Source organism: Aegilops tauschii, chromosome 2, assembly GCF_002575655.3.
Source record: "Aegilops tauschii subsp. strangulata cultivar AL8/78 chromosome 2, Aet v6.0, whole genome shotgun sequence".
Classification (NCBI taxonomy): Eukaryota; Viridiplantae; Streptophyta; class Magnoliopsida; order Poales; family Poaceae; genus Aegilops; species Aegilops tauschii.
The window spans coordinates 638,607,026-638,631,864 of NC_053036.3; the positions used below are offsets into that span (position 1 = coordinate 638,607,026).

General features: G+C 41.1%; 1 protein-coding gene across 1 annotated transcript; it reads left to right on the plus strand.

Annotated features, from left to right (window-relative positions):
- Window positions 1-16,880: 16,880 nt before the first annotated feature.
- On the plus strand, window positions 16,881-24,486 carry LOC109763350 (ABC transporter E family member 2). Its single transcript, XM_040400185.3, has 11 exons — window positions 16,881-17,162; window positions 17,989-18,074; window positions 18,183-18,280; window positions 18,368-18,485; window positions 18,580-18,669; window positions 19,500-19,804; window positions 19,899-20,094; window positions 20,176-20,358; window positions 20,787-21,056; window positions 21,683-21,928; window positions 24,075-24,486. Exons 1-11 carry the CDS (start codon window positions 17,060-17,062, stop codon window positions 24,192-24,194), a joined length of 1,815 nt encoding a protein of 604 aa, XP_040256119.1. The 5' UTR covers window positions 16,881-17,059; the 3' UTR covers window positions 24,195-24,486.
- Window positions 24,487-24,839: the final 353 nt, after the last annotated feature.

Here is a 24,839-nt window from a genome sequence, read left to right on the forward strand (position 1 = left end):
AATATTCATAATTTTGAAAAAATATCCGTGCCAAAAAATGTTCCTGAAACTGATAAAATGTTCGTGAATTAAAAAAATGATTATGATTTTTTGAAAAATATCGGTCAATTACAAAAACTTCATATATTCAAAAATTGTTCGTGTATTAAAAAACAGTTTATGCATTTGAGAAATATTCATCAAAATAAAAAAATGTTTGTGAATTTAAGAAAAACCCAATTTCCAAAAAATATTCGTCAATTCAATAAATGTTAGTTTTTAATGGTTTAGAAAAAGGATCACAATTTTAAAAATACTAACAATTTAAAAAAAATTCAAAGAATTTTCATGTTTTAAAAAATTGTTCATTGATTTATGAAAAATGTTTGCAATTTTTAAAAATCTACAGGATTTGAACAAATGCTCATGAATTCGAAAAATGATCAATATTTTAAATAAAGAAATAAAGATGAAAAAGAAAAGAAAATTACAAATTAAAAAATGAAAATGAAAAATGCAGGAAAGACAACAAGAAAAAAGACCTTTAAACCTTCCCAAATATACGTAGCGGCAGGGGGTGGGGGGGCTAGGGGTAGGGCACGCCTAGCGAGCTTGTGGCTTCCTCGTGAGGCTTCCGGTCCTTCCTCGAAGATTCGGGGGTCTCTTTTGGTCCACAAAAAAACACCATAAATTTTTAGCCCATTTCAATAACTTTTATTTCTGCACAAAAAAGACACCACGGTAGTTCTGCTGAAAACAACTTCAGTCCGGGTTAGTTCTAATCAAATCATACAAAACCATATAAAATTGTTGTAAACATGGCATTAATACTTCATAAATTATAGATACGTTGGAGATGTATCACTCACCCCGAAAACTGATGAACTCACCAGAGTTACTAGTTTTCATCCCATTAGAGCAACTCTAGCAGACCCCGCATCCCGCCCTGGCCCGCAAAATAACCGCCAAATTGCGGGTCGGGGCGGGAAAACTGCCCGATCAGACCCCGCATCCCGCCTCGGCCCGCAAATATTTTTGCGGGGCGCGGCAAATCTTCTCCCCCAACCTCTATCTTCACGGGCTGGGAGGCCGACCCGAGCTCAACCCCTATCCGCAGCGAGATTTGGCGGGAGGGACATTTCCGCGCGCCCTTTCCCGCTCCCCCACCCTCCGCCACCATTGCCCCGCCTCCCGCACGCTCCGGTGCTTCCTCCCCGGCCGTCCCTCGCCGCCATGGACAACCCCCTACTGTCCCCCGTCACCGTCGAGGTTGCGCACGCTCCTTCCCGTCGGGCGGATCTCGTCGCCGGCCATGTTGGCCCCGCCGCCGTCGCCCAAGCAAACGTCGCGCCTGCCCGCAAGCGGCAGGGCAACGTGGTCGTGCAGGGCGAGAATCCGGCTGCCCCTGCCGCAAAGGCCCGCGCTCCGGGCGCCAACGCGGCAGCGCGATCCCGTCCGGCGGCGGAGAAGGTCACCAAGGCCGCCGGCGGCAAGAGGAAGAGGATTCCGGCTACAAAGAAGCCACCTTCTTCATCCTCTCACTCCAACCCGGATAGAGGTGCTCCAACGATGCCGTTCAATGGTGCCGCTCCCCCTGCAAGCGAGGTGTTCGACGAAATGGCCGGAAGGTATGCGTCTTCGGTCATGGTGATTTCCTTTCATTATCGCCATTATTCTCGATAGCTCGTGACTTGTTATCGTTCACTACAGCGGTGGTTTAAACAATGCAACTACCGAGTTCGTGAATTTGTTGGACACAAACGCGGTTGACATTGACCAAGCCCTGTTCGCCGCATTCGACTACAATGAAACGGAGGGCGGTGTGGATGATCATGGTTGCGAGGACGAATTGGAGGAGATCGAAGCGGAAGCGTATGAGCAATCGCAAACAAAAACTGGGAAAAGCATAAGATCGAAGAACTACACGATCTTGGAAGATCAAGCTTTGATCAAAGCATGGAGTGCGGTGTCTCTTGCTGCATGCACGGGTACCTCTCAAACCGCCAAGAGATATTGGCAAAGGATCGAAGATCAATACTTCTGCATTATGGCAAAGCATCCCAATAGGACTCCACGCACATTTCGGTCGCTTCAAGGGCGTTGGGAGAATATCAAACCAATGTGCAACCGTTGGGCAGCTTGCTTGGAGCAAGTACGCAATGCACCTCCAAGTGGCACCGTGGACTCCGACTATGTGAGTTTGTTTTGCCTTTGTTCAAGTTGTGCATCATCATATTTGCATCATGAGAAATGATTGCATCACTTTGTTCACATTTTATAGGACAAGATTGCTCAACATAGATACAAGGACATGGAAGCTTCGGAAGGCAAATTGTTCAAATTAGAGCATTGTTGGGAGTTGCTCCAAAACTGCGAGAAGTGGAAGCTGAACGACAAAGAATCTCCACCAAAGAGAGGCTCACTTACAAACATGGATGAAGATGAGGATGATGATGGCCCAAGAAACTTGCACAAGCCCGATGACGACAAGAAAACTAAGGAGAAGATGAAGAGAGAGCAAGAAGCATCGAGCTTGAGGGAGAAGATTGATGCCATGGTGCAATCAAACGAGGGAGAAGATTGATGTCATTGTTGCTCGCCGAAGAGAACAAGATCATGTCAATGAACCGCAATGACATGGACGACCTCACCAAAACATGGCATGATATGACAAGGAGAGAAATCTTATAAAGGAGAATGGTTGCGTCGGCCGGTGCGTCCCACATTTCCGGAGATGTTTTCTCCGCTCCATATGGTGGCAATGTTGATGATTTCGGTGCGGGAGTTGGAACAAGCGCCGGAGGTGGATTCAGTGGTGGCGATGAACTTCAAGATGGACTCGATGGCGCGGAGTAGATCAACCAAGATGGTGCCGGACATGGGCGCAAACTTTTGCAAGGCCCTCTTTTGCGTTTGCCGTACTGAACTTGGCTTTTATTTGCGCGTAAAACTGTGTTATGTCGTTTGAATTTGAACTTGTTTGTGAAACTCTTTTGTCAAATGCGAGAATTGCAGTTTTTCTGTTCGTGGGTTGTCGCGGTGGTGCCCGAGCCGAACCCGCAGAAGCCGACCCATAAAAAAGCATATTCCACGAATATACTTTTATGCGGGTCGGTTTGAGGGGTCTGCATCTGTGGCCGTCCGCGCCGGCCCGCAAAAGCGGTTTTGCGCGAACTGCAAACGCGTTTTGCGGGCTAACGGGATGCGGGGTCTGCTAGAGTTGCTCTTAGTCTCTGTAACGTCATCTGCAAGATCGTTGCCAATACCTCGTTAATCGCCTCCAGCCTATTTTGGATGATATCATCTCTCCGCTTCACAGTGCATTTGTTCCAGGCCGGCTCATTACATATAATGCTCTTTTGGCCTTCGAGTGTATTCATACCATACATTAGGAAAGAAAGCAGGGCAACAGTTAGTCCACCTACGAATTTGATCTTTCTAAGGCCTACACTTGTGTTGATTGGGGATTCTTGGAGTGATGATAGTTAAGTTGGGTTTTACTCATCGGTGGGTGCAATGGATCGTGACGTGCGTCACCATGGTGAGATACAATCCTAAATTCAACGGAACCCTCTTACAACCATTTGCAGTGGAGCGTGGCCTCCGGCAAGGTGATCCCCTATCTCCGTTTTTGTTCCTTTTTGTGGCTGATATTCTGTCTGAGCTTCAAAAGCAAGGGTGAGAACAAATGCTATTGATCCCTTGAAGATCTGTCGTGGCGCACAGGGGTCTCACGCCTACTCTTCGCCAAGGACACACTCCTCCTTTTCAAGGCTACCTAGTAGCAAGCATTGGTAGTGAAGCAAATAGTACATGCATATGAAGGTGCCCTTAGACAACTTCTAAATCCGACCAAGTACTCAATTTGTTTGGGAAATCTTTCTCTGACACCGACCTAGATAATGTGAAGAGAGAGCTCGAGGTGCATCAAGGGAACTTTGAGGAGAAGTGTTTGGGATTTCTGACTCCCGAGGGACGCATGCATCATGGTAGATTCCAAAACCTACAAGTAAACTTCTAAAACGGAAATGCATTTGGGGTGATGGTAACATGGCTCGGGGAGGAAAGAAAGTGATGATCAAATTCTGGCACAGTCTATCCCCACTTACATCATGGGTGTATTCAAATTACCATTATCGGTGTGTGATGACTTATACCCAGATAGTAAGGACTTATTGGTGGGGATCCGAGAAGGAGAAAAGGAAAACTCACTCGATGGCATGGGATCAAATCATCAAAACTAAAGCTAAGGGAGACCTTGGCTTTAGGGATTATAGGCTCTTTAACCAGGCCATGTTGGCTCAACAAGCGTGGAGGCTACTGCTCAACCCGGACAATTTTTGTGCATGGGTTTTGAAAGCTAGGTACTACTCTAACGGTCGTTTGGAGGACACTATGTTTGCAGGGAACACTGCGTCAACCAGGCAGGCCATTACCTACGGCCTAGAACCTCCTCAAAAAGGGGTTCTTTTGTCGGATAAGTTTGGCTTCCTCGACCAACGTCATACATGCCCATTTCGCTTGCTGGAAGATGCAGGCTTCGATGTGTGGGCGAGCTCATCACCGACCATGGTGTGTTGAACACACACCTTCTCCATCAACACTTCAATGCACCGGACATTAAGGAGATGCTCAAGCTACGTCCGGCTCCTAGTGTGCAGGACGTCCTAGGTTGGGGTCCAGACCTGAGGGGAGTCCTCTCCGTAAGGTCAGCCTATAAACTTGGCTTGGAGGATAAACTACACACGACTATGCGCGCCACGAACAGGGCACCGAACAGCAATCGTGTTGTCTGGACAACATTAAGAGGTGCCCTACTCCCCCGAAAGTATGAATTTTCAGCTCGGGAGTGGCTACTAATTCTCTAGCAACGATGGAGAATAAGTTAAAAAAGAACATTGGAAATTGTGCCATTTGTGCTCTCTGTGGCGTTGAATGTGAGGACACTTTTCACGCCTTTTGCAGTGGTCCGATGACGCGAGCACTCTGGGAAGCGATGAGGAGACCCGGCCAATCGCTGAACGTGCAAAGATTCAAAACACGGGCGGGGAGCTAGCATGGTGCTTCGCGATGACACCAGCGCCATCATCTTTGCGTCCTGTCGTTTTCTGCGCTTTTGTTGGGCCCCGCTGGAGGCGGAAATGGCAGCTTCTCTTGAAGGACGTTGCCAAGGTCAGACAAGGACCCGATCATTGAGGTGGACTGCAAGGAGGGAGTGCAACAACTCACAGATGGAAACGTTAAATGTTCGCCCGTTGCAGGCCTTGTATGGGAGATGAAGAGGCTCCTGCATGGGGTCCACCGGCACAGATTTGTGCATATGACGAGAACATGCAATGAAGTCACACACTTCATGGCGCAACTCAGACATTGTTCCAACAGTACAACAGTTTGGTTAGGCGCAGGCCCCGATGAATTCTCTACGATTTGTGAAAACAAGTGTAGCCACATACCGTGATTAATATGTACTTGTTTCACCCGAAACAAAGAAAAAGAAAGGAAAAGGAAAAGAGAAATAGAAAAAAGAGAAACAGAAGTAACAGCGTAGCGGACGTGGGTTGACCCAACTAGGGGCATCGAGAGGGAGACCCTAAGCAGTGCCTCCTATTTGGCGCGCAGGTTGCAAGCGACCTGATGCGTACCCCCCCCCCCCCCCCCCCCCACACGCTGGTTTTCATATGGGCCGGCCCATTTCTGGATTTCATCTGTACCAAAACCGGGTTTTTTGCCTTTCGGGTATTTCTTTCTTTTTCATTTTTTCTTTTTTCTTTTCTTTTTTCCTTTTCCTTTTTCCATTTCTTTTTTTTCATTTTCCAATTTCATTTTTTTATTTTTCTAATGTTTTTTCCTTTTTATCAATCTGCTGACATCTTTCAAATTCACGAGCATCTTTTCAAATCGTGAACATTTTTTGAAATCATGAACATTTTCCAAATTCATAAACATTTATATTGGAATCAAGAACTTTTTTAATTCTTAAACATTTTTTAAAACTTTGTAAACATTTTACAAATTGACTAACTTTTTATTTGAAATTGTGTACATTTTTTGGTACACGTGAACAATTGTATTGAGGCAGCAAACATTTTTTGAAATTTGGGAACAATATTTGAAATTCAGGTACATTTTTTTTTGTTTCTGACAAACACTTTTTTGGAGTCTATGAATACTCTTTGAATCAGCAAACATTTTTGAAAACTTTGAAAATTTTGGAACAATTATCAAAATTCCTGAATTATATCTTGAATATTGTGACATTTTTTTAAAATTCTTGAACATGTATCCGAAATTCATGAACAGTTTATGAAATCCTGAACATTTGTTTTTGAAATAGGGACATTTTCTAAATTTTTAAACATTTTTCTACAAATTCGTGACCATTTGTTTGAATTTCATGAACATTATCTGAAATTGCTTTTTTTAATATTGTAACATTTCCTAAAAATCATGAACATTTTAAAGAAAATTCATGAACCTTTTTTGAATACACGAACATGTTTTGGAAATCATGAACCTTTTTTGAATTGGGTGTGCTACGCGTCCGCGACCGATCCTTTTAAAAGATCGACCCCGTCACGACCTGTTGGATTTGATGCATGAAGCATCCTGAGTGCGCCTTCACCATTGCAACTGATGTGTTGTTGCAGAACTACTACTGCAACATAGGTCTTGTTGCAGAAACTTTTTGCAATGTCGATTTTGATAAAAAAAATTGCAACTGAGGTTTTGTTGCAATTCTTTTTGCAGTTGAGGTTTTGTTGCAATTTATTTGCAACTGAGGTCTTGTAGCAGAAATTTTTTGTAACAAAGGTTTTGCTGCAAATAATAGATCATGTCGTAAATCATTGCAACACCACATATATTTCAGAACATAACCCTTGTTGCAGAAGCGTGTCCGGCGAGCCTTCACTTGGACACGTGTCATCCAGTGAAGGTGGAGGACGCAGTCTTTGTAGTCTGTCGGATGATGGTAAACGCTTCCCTTTTTGAATCTGTGAGCATCTATCATTTCCCGAACATTTTTTCAATCATGAAATTTCTTTGAATTTACAAACTTTTTTTACAGTTTGCAACTTTTTGTAAATCACGAATTAGTTTTAAAAGGGAAAATACTGGAAACACAAAAAAGAACAAACAAAGGGGCTACCCGCCCCGAACATTGGCCGGCCCATGGGGCCTCGCGGGCAAAAGGGAATGGGTGTGCGCGCGGGAAAATCCTATCTGCTGCTTTCTGCGGCAGATTGTCGACATATCACACACAGATTTCGATCGAATGGGACGGCCCATCTGTGCGTTCGAGAGCACCGGTTTTGTGAACCTTGGTGGCAGGTTCGGGACTGGGTTTGTGAACCTTCTAGAAGGATCTCAAAGCGGTATTGTTTTCTATTTTTTCTTTTTTCTTTTTTCATTAATCTGTTTTTTTATTTCTTTTCGTTTTTGCCTTTTCAATTTTACTTTTATTATTTATTTTGTTCAAAAATTTCAAATTTTGTTCAGATTTTCAGAGAATGTGCCTCTTATTAAAATTTGTTCAGACATTAAAAAAATGTGCAAGAATTACAAAAAATGTTCATATTTTGAAAACTTTGTTCACAAATTCAAAAAATGTACAGTAGTTTAAAGATGTTCCTATTTTTCAAATTTGTTCACCAATTAACAAAAAATCACGTTTATATTTCAAAAAATGTTTATGATTTCAAAATTTGGTCAAAAAAATTATAAATGTTCGGAGTTCCAAATTTTTTCTCAGAATTTCATGAGAAGTTCCATTTTTCAATTTTTCATAAATTATAAAAATGTTTGTACTTATAAATTTTTGTTCGAAATTTCATGGAATGTTCTTTTTTCAAATATTTGCTCAATAATTGAAAAAATGTTCATGGTTTCAAAATTTGTTCAGAATTTCATAATTTGTACACATATTCAAATATATGTTCCTTTTGCCAAAATTTGTTCAGAAATTCAAAACTGTTTGCACATTTTTAAAATATACACTTTAAAAGTACCGTTTAAAAAAACAACTATCGCTGCAGTAACTAATTCTAGTGTGCTACATTAACTGATTCAAATTCGTTACAGTAGGGCAGCCTGGTTCTACGCAAGCACTAGTTCTTTAAGTTGTGCGCTGCGGTATAAACCACAAAGCTTTGTGGCGGAGTAGCTGTGAGCTCGCAATCTCAAGTTGCCGGTCTCATGTTCGAATCCTCGCATCGCGCCATTGTTGCTTTTTGCTATCCTTTTTCGTCCCGCGGTACCACTCAATGGGCCGGCTCAGTCGCGCTTTCTCATGTGCATTTCGCCGCCAATTTTGACGCAAAGTGCGTCAAATAGGGCTCCCGGTGCGCACGGGCGCGGGGTGCTCCTATTGCCAGGGAAGCTCCCTGGCGCCCATGCACCAACCCTGGTGGACTCGCCCATGTAAGCGAGATCGATTGCATTTGTTTCCTCGGGGTTCCCTCGATCACGTATGAAAAAAAAGAACGAAAAAAATCATAAAAACTAGAAAAATCGTGAATTTAAAACTGTTCATAAATTTTAAAAACAAGTTCATGATTTTGAAAAAAGTTCATGCATTTTGAATAAAATATTCACTGAAATTGATAAAAAGTTTGTCAAATTTGAAAAAACTCCATCAACTTTGAAAAAAAATTCATCAAAATAAAAAAATCATCAATTTTTTAAAAAACTTCATATAATTTCAGAAAAAGTTCGTCAATTCAAACAAAAGGTTCACGTATTTGTTAAAAAAATCATCTAATCAGGAATAAGAAAAAAGAAAGAAAGAAAAGAAAAAAGGAAAAAGGAAAAAGAAAGATAAAAGAATGAAAGTTACCCGATCATGCTGGTGGTGGGCTGGTTACACCTGCGGTATTCGATTATGGTGGTCGTTGGTACGATGCCTCACTGAAAGCGAGACAGAGTCGGCTCTCGTTGAAGGCAGTGACCTAAATGGGTCGGCTTAGCTCGTGCGAGGCCACTGCCTTTTTTTTTGTTTGACCACTTGTTTTTTTTACTTTTGTTTACACTTCTAAAAATTCTGAAAATATATATTACAATATATTCTTTGAAGATATTAATCATGCATTAAACAAATGTTAAATCTGTATATAAAAATGTTGACGATGTATACAAAAAATGTACTCGAAATTTATACTATAGTTGTAAAAAAGTTGAGCATGTATTTAAAATATGTTAAACAAGTATTTGAAATATATTAGTAAAGCGTTTGACAAATGTTGAATGTGTATAGAATAAATGTCGACCATCTATTAAACAAATGATGAAATATTTTGATCATGTAAATGAAAATACTAATCAAGCATTAAAAAACTGTTGAACAAGTATTTCAAATATGTTAATCAAGTATTCAGGAAATGTTAAATGGGTATAGGGACAATGTTTACCATGCATTCAAAAAAATGTTAATATTGCATTTGAAAAATGTTGATAAATAATTGAAAAATGTAAGTATTTATTCAAAAATGTTCACCATGTATAAGGAAAATGTTGACCATGTATTAGGAAAATGTTGACCATTTATTTGAAAATTTTCAATCAAGCATTTAAAAATTGAAAGTGTTATAGGAAAAATCTTGATCATGTATGCAAAAAATAGTAATATTGTATTTAAAATTTGTTCACCAACATTTGAAAAATATTTAAAATGTGTGTAGAAAATGTTGACTATGTATTATAAAATGTTAAATTTGTATTGAAAAGATATTGTGGACATATACAAAAAAAGTAGAATGAAAACCAAAAGAAACAAAGAAAACATAAAATGAAACCTGAAAAAGAAACAAAATAAAGTAAAGAAAAAATGAAAAATAAGTCCAAGAAACAAATGAAAAAAAGGGGAAGAAAAAAGAAAAGAAACATCCTTGATGAAAAGAAAACAAAACCAGTGAGACCTGGGCTCATTTCGCCTCAATTACATCCCGCCCTAGTACGCGAACAGAGTCCTGATGCTTAGGGGTGGAGCCAGAAAATTTGGCCAATGGGTTCACTCATTAGCTCATTGTGGGGATTATGAATTAATTAAGTGTAAAATCTAATTTCGTACTATGTTAGGACAAGGGTCTTTTCGACGAAACCTTACAACACTCAAAAGACAGTGTAACAAACACAATATGATGTCGATTATCATATATATATATATTGATTAAATTTAAATGTAAAGAGTGCAAGGCATACCTGTTGGATGAAATTATAAAATAACTTATTTTCATTTTATTAACATGGTAGTACCAAAATAGCTTCACAACTTCATGTGCAGCTTCTCATCTTGCTGAAAACATTGGAAAAAAATGACAAGTGAGTTTGACAAATTCAGAGTAAGTACTATCAAGTGAAAGAAGCATGTAAACTCACTCACATTTTAGTGTGTAGCTTCTTGATCTTTCATTATCATGAGAAGATCAAACACATCATATGACAGATCATCTAAAGTAATTTATCCCTCAGTTGAAAACTTTGGGAGATAATTTTCCTGCAGCGGCATTCGATGTACTACTTACATCTAACGGATGGCCTAGAAGTGCCAGCATCGTTATCTGAATCAGGTGATCGATTTCTTTTTAAGAAATATTATTGCATAACATAGTATAAACCAATCAAAGTTCAGGAGAAATTAATCAAAAAACTAGGGTAAAAGGTAATACCACACAACAGGGACGGCGTGATCTAATTACGTTCAGTTGGACAATTGCCAGCCACCGCTGACGGCCGACTTACTGTTCTCGGATTGCCGTCGGAGGCTGCCGATCTGGCGCCCCGATGGGAGAACATGGAAAGATGATGGGGATGAGACACCGAAGGGGCCGAGAGAGCTCATAATCAGCGCATTCGGCACCCGTTACGCGCGCTGGCGCTCACAGAAACCCGTAATGGGCCGTCGCCCAAAAAGGTTTATTAGCATCGTTATCTGAATCAGGTGATCGATTTCTTTTTAAGAAATATTATTGCATAACATAGTATAAACCAATCAAAGTTCAGGAGAAATTAATCAAAAAACTAGGGTAAAAGGTAATACCACACAACAGGGATGGCGTGATCTAATTACGTTCAGTTGGACAATTGCCAGCCACCGCTGACGGCCGACTTACTGTTCTCGGATTGCCGCCGGAGGCTGCCGATCTGGCGCCCCGATGGGAGAACATGGAAAGATGATGGGGATGAGACACCGAAGGGGCCGAGAGAGCTCCTAATCAGCTCATTCGGCGCCCGTTACGCGCGCTGGCGCTCACAGAAACCCGTAATAGGCCGTCGCCCAAAAAACATTTGTGGACTGCTTTATGGTTCCGCGAGAAGGAAAAAGGTTTATCGGGTGGACTGGGAGTCGAAGTCCAGTCTCCAGCGTCCATATCAATCACGTTAACCAACCGACCAAACTCAGTTCGTTGATCGCTTGAATAAACAGCTCTATTTGGCACTGCTTTCCGTACAAACCTTAAAACATATACCAGTATCATATATCCTCTATAAATTATTTGAATAAAAGAAAAGGTTGTACCAATTTAAAAAAAATCACAAAAATGGAAATAATTCGTGAATTTGAAATATTACATTGATTAAAAAAATCAGCGTATTTGAAAGAAGTTAATCGGATTTGAAAAAAAACATTTATTTGAAAAGCAATTCACCAAAATTGAAAAAGTTCATCAAATTTGAAAAAAGTTCATCAAATTTGAAAAAAGTTCATCATATTTGAAAAACAGTTAATCAATTTTGAAAAAAAGTCATCCAATTTGAAAAAAGTTCATCGAATTAACAAAAAGTTCACAAATTTAAGAAAAGTTCATCAAATTTGAGAAAATAGTTCATCAATTTGAAAAAAAATTCATCAAATTAAAAAAAGTTCATCAATTTTACAAAAAAAATCGAAAATGAAAAATGTTCACCCATTTATCATTTATCAGAAAGTGTAAGAATAAAGAAAGTAAAAGGAAAAAAATTAAAAAGAAAAAACGAACAAATCGTTCGAAAGAACTGTAAGTAAATAAACACAAAAGAAGGTAATAAGTCATGTACTAAGCAGTTCGCTGTGTGGTTAACGCGTTGTACTTGAAACTAGCAGGTCGCTGGTTCGATTCTCACCCCGTGCATTGTTTTTTGGGATTTAAGGAATGAGAAAAAAATAAATGGACCGGCCCAGCTCGCGGTATGTGGTTTGCGCTGCAGGCGCCGGTTAACCGTTAACGAAAATGCACGTTAACCGGCGCCTGCAGCGCCAAATAGGTTTTGCCAGGGGCCGAGTTGGGAAACGAAGTGAGAGAAACGATAAGCGGCGGCGTGTTGCGTAGAATCATGCCGTCAACTGTCGAGCCTGCTGCGTGGATGATATCGTAGCTATTGGGCTCTTTTGTTTTTTACAAATAGTTGTAGGCTTTTTGTTGGGGTATTTGTCATGTTATAAATTTTCAATGGGCTAAGAGGCTTCTTGCTCGTGCGTGCTAGCTCTTTGATGGGTTCAACCGTGCATTTGTATATTGTGTTCCCTACCCTAGCCGCCAGGGGCGATTTTCTTCCTTCGATCTCAGCCGGCCAGGGCGTTGGCCCCCTCTCCCTCCAGCTGCTCCGGCGGCAGGAGGGAAGGGGGGCCCTGTTCCTCCGCTCTGTAGTTAGGTTTTGGATTTGTAGGTTGTGGTGCGCCATTGGGGTGGTGGGAGCGGCGCCCGGACGAATAAATCTGCCTCAGTTCACTCCCACACCGGCGGTGTCCTTTATGGCGGCGTCTCGGAGTTGATGGCATCGTGTGTTTGCCGATCCTTTAGATCGGCTGTGTTTGGGTTCATGGATGGTGTCGGCGAGGCGGCGGCGGCGACTCCATCAGGTGTGTCTCTCCTTCTGCTCTGCCCCCGTTGCTGTGGCGTTGTCTTCGACGTCAATGTGGAGCAGGGAGGTTTTATCGTCCAGGAGTATGCGCAGACGGTTGTCTGCGCAAGTGACAGCTGGAAGATGGTGCATCCCGTGCTGGGTTTGTTGTTGGTGGCTGACAATTCTGGTTTCCTCCTTCGACGTCGTTGTCGTGCGGGGGTGTCAGATCTAGAGTTCGATGGCGTGTCCGGGGACATGTTGCCCCGGTCTGATTCTTTCAACGGCAATGGTTTTGCTTCTGGCAAACTACTTTCGAGGTCCGTAAAGCTGCTGATCAGTGATGGAGCCGCGTCGAGCTCGGGTGAAGAGGTGATCTGTTTTCTTTCCCTTTGGTGGCCGCTTCGGTGGTGTCGGAGGAAAGGAACAGGCGCTGGTATTTTGCATAGGATTATCCTATCTTTTCAGTCTTGTAATGTTGGTGCTTACGTGCCTTGTAACCGGATCTTTATTTTATAAATGAGACACGTATTACCATGAAAAAAAAACCGTGCATTTGTATCGGGATCATGCAAGTGAATACGTGTATAGATGTACGTGATCGTTTTTTTTTGCGAGAGCATGTACGTGATCGTTGGGTTCAAGTGAACCCAATGCCTCTCGCGAAAGCAAAACCGTGACTCTCGCGAAAGAAAAAAAATAGAAAACGCGTTTTGTTTTTCCCTTTCCGAGAGGCACAGCCGTGACTCTCACGAAAGCACAACCGTGCCTCTCGCGGAAGTAAAACCATGACTCTCGCGAAAGAAAAAAAAATAGAAAACGCGTTTTTTTTCGTTTCCGAAAGGCACGGCCGTGACTCTCGCTAAAGCACAACCGTGCCTCTCGCGAAAAAAACGTGACTTTTCACGAAAGAAAAAAAAAGTAAACGCGTTTTTTCGCGGAATTTTTATTGGGTCTAAACGCTAAGGAAGACCAGGGAAAAACCAAAACGTCGAAAAAACCCAGAAAAAACCATTTAAAAAGCCGAAAACGCGTGCGGAAAAATAAAAAAACAAAATCTGGAGGGAGCGTCCAAAGCGCGACACGTGGCAAATGGCTGAGAGCGCGCCAAGTGGCGCTGATCGTTGCGAGGCTCCCGAAGGAGCGCTCGTTAACTAGTTGCTCCCACATATCGGGCGATCGCTCACTGCTATCTTCATAATGGGCTAGGCCCAGTTCCATTCACGTATGGGTTCTTTCCCATTTGTTTTTTTCATTTCCTCTTCCAGGTATAGTTTTTCTTCTGGTTTTCTACTATTTTGTATTCATTTTTCACATTTTCTTTCTTATAGTTTTCTGTATTATAAACATTTTTCGAAACTATGGCAAACAATTTTCAAATACACAGTGAGCATTTTTATTATACGGTGAAGAGTTTTCAAATACAGACCAATTTTTTTCTTAATATACACCAAATACTTTTTAACCTATGCTGAACATTTTCTCAAATACACATTGACCAAATTTCAAATATACTAAGCATATTTCTTAGATACAATAAACGTTTTTTCAATGTACAATGAACTTCTTAAATACACACCAATCAAAATTCTAATATACGATGAACACTGTTTATATAAAATGAAGTTTTTCAATGAATGGTGATTTTTTAAAATGCAGTGAATATTATTTTAAATACACACTGAACACCTTTTTTTAATATACAGTGAGGATCGTCTAACATACAGTGATTTTTTTTGAAAATATACACCGGACAATTTTTGTTATATGATGAACCTTTTTTTAAATACACTGAATAAATTTCCAATATACGATGAATATTTCTTATATACAAAGAAACAATTCAATGTATGGTGAACTTTTCTGTAGGACACACCAAACATTTTAAAAATATAAGTTACTTAAAAATGAATAATAGGAAGAAAGAAAATAAAAATAGAAGAAACGGTTAGAAAACCAGAAAAATGGGGCAAAAGAACCTGTGAAGAGAAGAAAAGAAAGAAAATAGAAAGCTAGTGAGAAGAAACTGGAAGGTTCCTAGAAACCAGTGAGACGTTCGTAAAACAAAACCTGTCAAAAATCCTAGAAAACCGGGTAAAGGAAACCAACGGAAACAAACAAAAAAATAAAATAAAAATAAAACCATTGAAAAACCGAATGAAAGGTTCTCAGAAACCAGTTGGACTTGTTCGAAAATAAATCATTCGGGACACCACAAACAGGGCAAGGAAGCATATGAAAAGAAAAAAAATAGGAAAAAATGATGGAAAAAATAAAATGAATATTCCCAATATCATGCCTAAGAAATGTTCCACAACTCCCGAGTGATCTATTTTGGCCTGGCCCATGTTCGTGCACTAACTATAAGCGACACATACGTATCGACTAGTTAAGGATGTGATAACACTTTTTTCAACATAACATATACGCAAACGCTCATACGCACACATACTCACCCTTTATGAACACACGCACGTACACCCTAGCCATAAACCTTCGAGAGACCGAGCCGGCATATCATTTTAAGATTGACGAAGTCGTTATGCCTTCATAGTCGACGGGAACGTCTCCTTCATTGAACGTACATCGCCGGAAGACCTGAAATAAATCTAGCAAAAATGAGCATTAATGTCAAGTTTAGGACTTTAACTCTGGTAGGCTGAGAATACCACTGTCCTCGTACATGTTGGATCATGGTTAAGGGTTACCCCTTGTAAATATCACTTTCTATCTTCTCTAGTGCTGACAAGTGGCACATTGCATGTGCACGGTTTATCGCAACCTATGAATTTTCCTTTCTTACATTCATTTCTAAAAATCATTTATCTCTTGAACCATGCATCTAAATCATGAATCGTTTTCATCCTTGGATTTCTCTTTGAGATCTTAGAAATTAGATCCCATGTTAAAAGGTTTAAAAAAATTCAATAACTTAAAAAAAGTTCAATTTTTTTAAAATGTTCCAGTTATTGAAAATTGTTCACAAATTTTAAAATATGTTTTGTTATAAAAATTTCAAATTTCCCAAAAGATGTTCGTACACTTTAAAATGTTTGACAACTTTGAAAATATTCCAAAATTTCAGAAACTTTCAAAAATTTCAAATAATTTTCAAACAATGGTCGTTTTCTTAGAAAGTCAAAAAAACTTTGTTTCTTGTTCAAAAATTGTTCACAAACATTTTATGAACTGCTTGTGCTTTTTCAAAACTGGACAGCCACCTTCTAGAAGCTTGGTAAAACCGAAAACAAAAAGAAATAGAACCTCCCAAAACTTAAAGAATGTAAACATAGTGACAACTGACATGGACCGGCTATGTGTGGATGGGGACAATTTGACGCAATATGTCTAATAGAAAATTCCATATAGAACCACCAACCATTGACACATACCCCTAAAAGCCCGCAAATTGAGCATCCACAACCCCCCCCCCCCCCCCCCCCCCCCCCCCCCGCAAATTGAGCGTAGCTTAGATGATTAGGTTCCTTGTGGTGGAATCAATCAATCAGGGGTGGTCACATTTTTCTGGATTTATTTCAGGCCTTTCGACGATGTGCGTTCAGTCGGAGGAGATGTTTCCATCGACTACGAAGACGTTTGTGGCGACTTCGTCAATCTCAAGATGATGCGTCGCCTCAATCTCTCGGAGGTGCTCTGGGTAGGGTCTGTGTGCGTTCATAAAGAGGTGAGTGTATAAGCCTGCATCTGTACCATGTTAAAAAAATAAAAATATATCAACGGTAACACAACGTGTCAAAGTAGAAAGAAATCTGTGGCATTTGTCAATTTTTTTAACTGCAGCCCTCATCATTCAAAACAAAAAGAATAGGAACGAACCAACCTGTGGTTGGACGATTAGAATGACAGGGGTATCCCCGTCTCATCAGGGTTCAAGCCTTGGTGTTCGCATTATTTCTGAATTTATTTCAGAATTTTCGACGATGCGCTTTTAATGGGAAGAGACGTTTTTGTCCGACGAGGCGCTCGTGGGAATAGGAAAATCATGGGATGGAAAAAAATGAGAGAAGGAAAGCAACGCGTATCATATCCGACCGGCCCGAGTCGTGCCGAGTCGGTTCGCAGCAGCAGCCAGCAGATCCCACCTGCGGTGCAGCCTCGGGATTTCACTAAAAAAAAAAGACCTGCAGGCAGCCCCGGGTCGGTTCGAGCAGCCGACACCTGCCACTCGCGCCGCCGCCGCCGCCGCTAGGGCTTCCCCGCTCCACGCCGCCCGCGATCGCCGCCGCCGCCGTCGCCAGCGGGGGAGATGGCGGACCGGCTGACGCGGATCGCCATCGTCAACGACGACCGCTGCAAGCCCAAGAAGTGCCGCCAGGAGTGCAAGAAGAGCTGCCCCGTCGTCAAGACCGGTAACACCCCCTCCTTTCCTCTTCCCCCACTCGGCCGCCGGCCGGCCGGGAAAAGCCAGGTCGTTTGGTCGACTCGAGTATAAGGGTGTAGATCCCCAGGTTGATTCGGCTGCTTCCGCCGCGCCCCGCCCGCCCGCAATCTGTGCGAGTCCGTGCGTGCGCGGTGGCTTTGATCTGGCGCGCGCCTCTGGCCGAATTGCTCGCGAGATCTGGCTGCTGGGCACTCAAGGCGCCCCCTTGATTTCTCCAGCCCGCACCAGTGTCGCTCCTGCTACGGGCTCTCTTACTAATTTTGTTCTCATGCAATGCGAGTATGCGGCCAATTTGAGTGCTCTCTCCGCCTCTTGAAAAGAACTGAGGATGTGCTTTCGAGTTTTGACAAATTAGGTCCGGTCAATGGTAAAGTCAAAAGCTTTGACTAGCATCTTCTCAATATCTGGATTAAACATGCTTGAAGAAAATCATGTGTAAAAACTGCCTTCGAAAATATTTTGACAACGTGTAACTTGAATTGGTGGAGAAAAAAAGGTTGTGCTTTGGAGACCATGTTCATGCCCAGAACAAATTTGAGAGGACCGCCTCTCTGATCGATTGATTAATTGATTATATGTATTGTATAGTCTGTGAAGGACATATTGCAACTGGCGTGCATGTTTGTAGCGTATCACTTATTTTGTTTGTGTGCACTAGCTCTACACTCGGTGTGGCGTTTGCAATATATCCTGATGCATGCTTATTCTGATTGTATACATTTTCGGCTTTGAGACTTGGCCTATTCTGATTGAACTGGATTACGACAATTTTTGCTGGTTAATTTGTTGCACAGGGAAGTTGTGCATTGAAGTTGGTCCGGCGTCCAAGGTTTCCTTCATCTCTGAAGAGCTGTGCATTGGTTGTGGTATTTGTGTCAAGGTATATATATGATAACTTCAACACAGCTACTAAACTGCATTGTCTTTATTAAAATATGCGCTCTACTATTTGGTCTTCTCATTTCCCTGTAATTAATTCTTGCCGCAGAAATGCCCATTTGATGCCATCGAGATCATCAACCTCCCAAAAGATCTGGAAAAGGATACCACCCATCGCTATGGGCCAAATACATTCAAATTGCACAGGTACGTTTTGTTTGATCAAGACTTCTCGATTTGTATCAAGTTGCGTGTTATTTGTCATCTGTGCAATTATTAATTTTGCACTTGCAGGCTGCCTGTTCCAAGGCCTGGTCAAGTTTTGGGACTTGTTGGAACTAATGGAATTGGAAAGTCCACAGCGCTTAAAGTCTTAGCTGGCAAGCTGAAACCAAATTTGGGACGATTCAAAGTATATATCCCGTACCTCCTACACAAAAATCTTCCGTATTCAGTGAACTGCTCAAGATAGTGTTATTTAGCTCTGCACTTTTCCTTTTTTGCAGAATCCACCTGATTGGCAGGAGATCCTTACATACTTCCGTGGCTCTGAACTTCAGAATTATTTTACACGTTTATTGGAGGATAACCTGAAGGTACTGTATGGCCACAGTTTTTTATTCACCGTGTTCGTAATTCTGGCAGGGTCTGTTAGTATTTACTCCTTCCATTCCATAGTTCATATAGATTTAAAAAAAGTCAAACTTTGATCAAGTTTGTAGAAAAATATATTAATATCTATAACACCAAATTTATAAAATATGAACTACATCTTATGATGAATCTAATGAAATATATTTAGCATTCTAGATGTAAATATTTTTCTCCACAAACTTGGTCAAAGTTTAGGAGGTTTGACTTTCAAGAAAATCTATATGCACTACATAATGGAACGGAGGGAGTAGTTTCTGACAAGAAGTTTGTGATAACCTGTTCATTTGCCATGTTGTTTTTCTGTTCTGTTCATCATATGTGAAAATAGGCATGCAGGCTAGTAGCAATATTCTGTTCCACTTATGCATTCAGCGATATGCTTGTAGTAGATAGTCTAATAATGTACCCGGAGTAGGCATATAGTATTCGCTTATGGTAACACATCCAACTTCTTTTGTACTTCAAAATAGTAATATGTAATGATCATTTACTAAAACCATGGCTATGGCGATTCTTGTGTAAGTGTTTCTATTGTGGATGCTTTGAGACATTACTATGTGAAGTGTTGCAAAATTAGGTATATAATAATAGCGTACTCTATATCTTATGGTTTAGTATTCCTGATATTATTAAGTCATGCAGTTGTTACCATGCCCTCTGTTACTGGCTGACATCCAAATACCTGCTCTTTCATATTTCTAATAGACTGTTGTACTGTCTGTTTTCTTTAACAGTTGAATTCTTCTGATGATTCCTCGCACTCTCTCTGCAGGCAATCATTAAGCCTCAATATGTTGACCACATTCCAAAAGCTGTCCAAGGAAATGTGGGGCAAGTACTTGAGCTGAAAGATGAGAGGGATATGAAAGCTGAGCTGTGCGTTGACCTTGAATTGAACCAAGTTATTGACCGAAATGTGGGAGATCTTTCTGGCGGTGAGCTCCAGAGATTTGCAATAGCAGTTGTTGCTGTGCAAAGTGCAGAAATTTACATGTTTGATGAACCATCAAGTTATCTTGATGTTAAGCAGAGACTGAAGGCTGCACAAGTCATTAGGTCCTTGCTGAGATCGAACAGGTAATCTATATTTGTTTTCATGGATATATTTTGAATCTTTTGACTAATAAAAACTTTGAAAATTTACTTACAAGTACTCTGATTTTGTTTCCAGCTACGTCATTGTTGTGGAACATGACTTGAGCGTCTTAGATTACTTGTCCGACTTCATTTGCTGCTTATATGGAAAGCCAGGAGCTTATGGTGTAGTTACACTGCCATTTTCAGTCCGAGAAGGTATCAATATTTTCCTGGCTGGATTTGTTCCAACTGAAAATCTTCGGTTCCGAGATGAATCTCTTACATTTAAGGTAAGGCAGGATACGCAGATGGTATTTCAGATCCTTGTTCCATGATGAAGATATGTTCTGATGTTTACATTGTCCTCTTAGATTGTGGATACGCAAGACAACGCGGAGGAGATTGAAACATACCAACGATACAAGTACCCTACCATGAGCAAAACCCTAGCAAATTTCAAGCTCACTGTCATGGAAGGTGAATTCACTGATTCTCAGATTGTTGTGATGCTTGGTGAGAACGGGACAGGGAAAACTACATTCATCAGAATGCTGGTACATCTCTCCACCCCTTACTTCCCCCCTATCTTCTCTCTCTCTATAGTGTACTTTGCGCTCTTGATCTTGCAAGGCACTGCTATATTCGTGTAAATAGCGTTATGACTAAAATGATATAAATGGAAACTTTGTGCTCTTGACCTATAATGCTGTAAGTTCTTTGATAATGTGATAACTCTAGTCTTACGTATTATGATCAACCGTTTCATGGTCGGAATTTTCAGAAGCAATGGTATCTTGTTTTTCTTATCCACTTCTTAAAATTATAGCAACCTTTCTAATGCCATTCAATTCCTGATAACTGTTGTCAAGTCAAAACTGTTACCAGATAGCTACTCTTCTATACAAGAAGTTTGTAATCTAATTTGCATTTGAATTGATGAAGCCCTTGGTTCTTATGTTCATTGTCTTTTATGACCGAACAGGCTGGGCACTTGAAGCCAGATACCGTGGATGGAGTTGAGATCGAAATTCCTGAATTTAATGTGTCCTACAAGCCCCAAAAGATTAGCCCAAAATTCCCAGGCTCAGTGAGGCAACTGCTTCATAAGAAAATACGCGATTCATATACTCATCCTCAGTTTATATCCGATGTAATGAAGCCGCTACAAATTGAGCAGCTCATGGATCAGGAGGTGCTGAATTTATCAGGTGGAGAACTCCAAAGGGTGGCTCTATGTCTTTGCCTTGGACAGGTATCTCCTTGTATCTGAAGTTCTGAACTGTTGCTTAGTATTCTTGGTTTAGCAGGACACCATAGTTCATGTTTGACCACCTCATCTGTATTGACAACAGTATCTTGCATGAGATATAACCTCCACATGCAAATGAAGAGCATTTTGTTAACAGCAATTCAAGAGCATTTTTTAAAACCAAACCAAGAGCATTAGATAAAGCACAAAATGTGTTTGAAAAGATGTCATTCCTACTTCACATGGTCTGAGAGATACCAGCAGTGAGAAGGTAAAGAATTAGAGAAACATGGAAGGTGGACTTGGTGACATTAAAGTCATATTGTTGTATGAATTTGTACCAAGATAAAAAAATGGCTGTATTAATTGTTGACATGGATATAACTTCAGACCAGTTTATTGTAGATGCTATAAGAGATAATTTCATTTGCAACATGCCAAGTGATTCATGTTCAGTTGCTGGTTACTATTTCTTCAATGTTTGCTGAAAGAGATTTTGTACGACAGCATAATATGGATGAGACTCAGCTAGCACAACAGATGTGGGATACAAGAATATGAGTACCGTCATCAGCGTGTGTGGATAACTAACTAACTAACTAACTAACTTGTGTTTATGTACTTTTCAGCCTGCAGAAATCTACCTTATTGATGAGCCGAGTGCGTACCTCGATTCGGAGCAGCGCATTGTCGCCTCGAAGGTGATCAAGAGGTTCATCCTCCACGCCAAGAAGACGGCGTTCATCGTCGAGCACGACTTCATCATGGCAGCCTACCTTGCGGACAAGGTGGTGGTCTACGAAGGGCGCCCCTCTGTCGAGTGCACTGCCTGCACGCCGCAGTCCCTGGTGTCTGGGATGAACAGGTTCCTATCGGTAAGTGCATAAGCAACATCCATCCATCTAGGGAAGCAGAAAGTGAGGGCAATCGACGAGCTTTCCTGGTCAGTTAAATTGATGGGCTCAAAAGTGGACTTTGAGAAGTTAACTTGCATACCAGTGGTATTGGCAAAGGCATCCAAAATATCCTTCAACAACTTGGTCTGAATAACCTCCCCTTCTATCACAATTAGAGTGTCATCCGCACATTGTAGCATGGGGCAGGGTTGAGAATCTAGTACGGGGTGTCGAAGCAACTCACGAGAGGCAAAATTCCTGATGGTTTGCTGCAGCACATCCAACCACCACAGTGAAGAGCAGGGGGGAAGGTCTCCCTGCCTCGACCTCCTTTTAAGGTCGATCCAGTCTCCCGGTATTCCTTTCGAGTAGAATTGATGTTTTTTTGGCTATGGTTAAGAGTGCCTCCATCCATCCAATCCAGTGATCATTAAATCCTCTGATCCTCAGAATAGAGAACAGCACGTCCCAGGAGACTGTCAAAAGCCTTTTTTACCCCCTCTTTCTTCAGGTTTGGGCCAAATCCATTGCATATAAGAAATTATCCGGAATGCATCGTGTCCTGTCAAATCCCGCTAAAACTTTTGCAGTCTTGCCGCTAGAACTTTAGTAATCAACTTTTGCAGTCTTGCCGCTAAAACTTTAGTATTCCATTTGGCTCAACAATTGAGCAACGAGATCGGTCTAAAGGTACAAGGAGAGTTGCAATTGTCTTTCTTCCTAAGCAATATCATCGAAGATCTATTAATTCTCTCCAGTTGCAGCTTCCCAGAATGGAACTGGTTGGCGAAGGCAATTATATCATCTTTAGTGACTTGCCAAAAGTCTTGGTAGAATGCGGAGCCGAAACCATCCGGTCTTGGGCTTTTATCCCTCGGCACATCTCTTATAGCTTTGCAAATCTCATTTGAAACCCATTAGTTAGAGAAGACAAGTCAATCTGATCTGAATATAGCTGAACCACGTTAATGCCAAAATAAGTGTTGGATCGAGTCTCCATCAGTTCTTTGTAGAATTTACTCTGAACATCTTGTTTTGCTGAATGGGAAAAGTGGGGGCACACCATCCACAGTAACAGATTAAAAACATGTATCTTCCCGCGCTGTTTTGCTGCCACGGCAACCGAATGGAAAAGTGACTGAATTTCGAGCTTCACCATAGTTCTTAAATGAAATTCAAGCTGGCACCTGGGTTGTTGCACTGACACAGATAATTCTAAATCCGGAGTTTTCTTACCTGTGCTTTATCCTAGTCCTTCGGTTTGGAACCAAGCATGTACGAGGTGCCCACCCTGGCTCATCTTCATGTTTGCCAATACGCTAATAAGAAAAACAATTGAGAGAAATTACATGCACAGAAATCCACGAGTTAAGTTTCAGTTACATATATGCAAGATTGTAGATAATATGTTGCAAAATACTTAGAAATCGAGTTCAGCTAGATAACTACTCCAACCAGTGAACTGTGAGCAGAAGAGCAGGGGCGCGCAGCGTAGTAATGGCTTTAATGTTTCATGTTAAGTTGGCAAAGCCCATTGAGCAGGGGTGCACACCTGACAATGGGTAGTGCTGAAAATTACTAATGTGGTAACTACTTCAATGGGCTTTGCTTTAATGTCTTTCCTGTAAAGTTACACTTTGGTAATTTCTCCAGCCATTAGCTTAGATGTTTTGGCTATGCATATTACTCATTTACTATGTAAACTAAATAACTAATTTTAAGGCCGAGTCTTGTTTGAAGTTTAGTGTGATTGCTTGATCCACTGTTTTGCAACAATGGCAAATTGAAATAGGAAAAAACAATATTAATACTTAGTTTGATATGCCCATAAACTGAATGGCTGTGTACATGAAAAATGGCATTCTGCATTTAAGGACTGCGGCATGCGACATCCCCTAAGCCGCTTTCTGTTGTGCTTGATTGCCATTTTTTTTGTACGAAATATTGAAGAAATGTGTATCTATCTACTAGAGTATTATTTTATAGTTATCAAATCCAAACCCTCGAAGATGTATAAGCGGCTATATCCCTCTCGCAGCATCACTTGATTTGAGCAGCACGTAGAGTTTTGCATCTGTAGTTTTCAGCGCTAATTTCTGTTGTTTTGTTCCTTCTGGTTTGGCAGCACCTTGACATCACGTTTCGGAGGGACCCGACCAACTACAGGCCTCGGATCAACAAGATGGACTCAACCAAGGACCGGGAGCAGAAGGCCGCGGGGTCCTACTACTACCTCGATGACTGACCGATTGGCGCACCGCCCCTCCCGAGAGAATTCAGTTTGACTGATCTTGTTTTTAGGTGAATTGAATTATGCTCGGATCGACAGACAGACAGACCTGGGTTTGTCCCCGTTTTTGTCCTGGGTTTTGTACTGACGTTGGAGAGATTTGGCAGATCAGACAGCGAACTGCACCTGCTCTGTCCCAGGTCAAAAGCAACTCTGTTATCTTGGTTACTTAATTAGCAGCTACTAATTGAATTAGCATACATGCAAACCCAGACCTGATCTGAATCTCATGGTTATGTTTCTGCTCTTTCTCGTGTCGCTGGGTTTTTTCTAATTATGTTCAGGCTGCCATATGAAAAATCTATGCACTTGCATTTTTCTTTTGAAAAAGCTTTCGGTTTAAACTGCAGAAATTATGCACGGAAAGGCCGCACATGATTATCAGTTCATACTCATGCACAGCAACGCAATTTATTTTAACATGAACCGCATGAGTCTGAAAAATGCCAATGGAGCTCGAGCTGTTGGGAGCTTGTTTTGAAAATTCAAATTTTCAGTGTAAAAAATTCTGATTTCTTTTGTGAACACATACACATGTATACTATGTATGTGTAAAATTTCACAATGTTATACTTTCACACATGGTGTACAGAAAAAAGA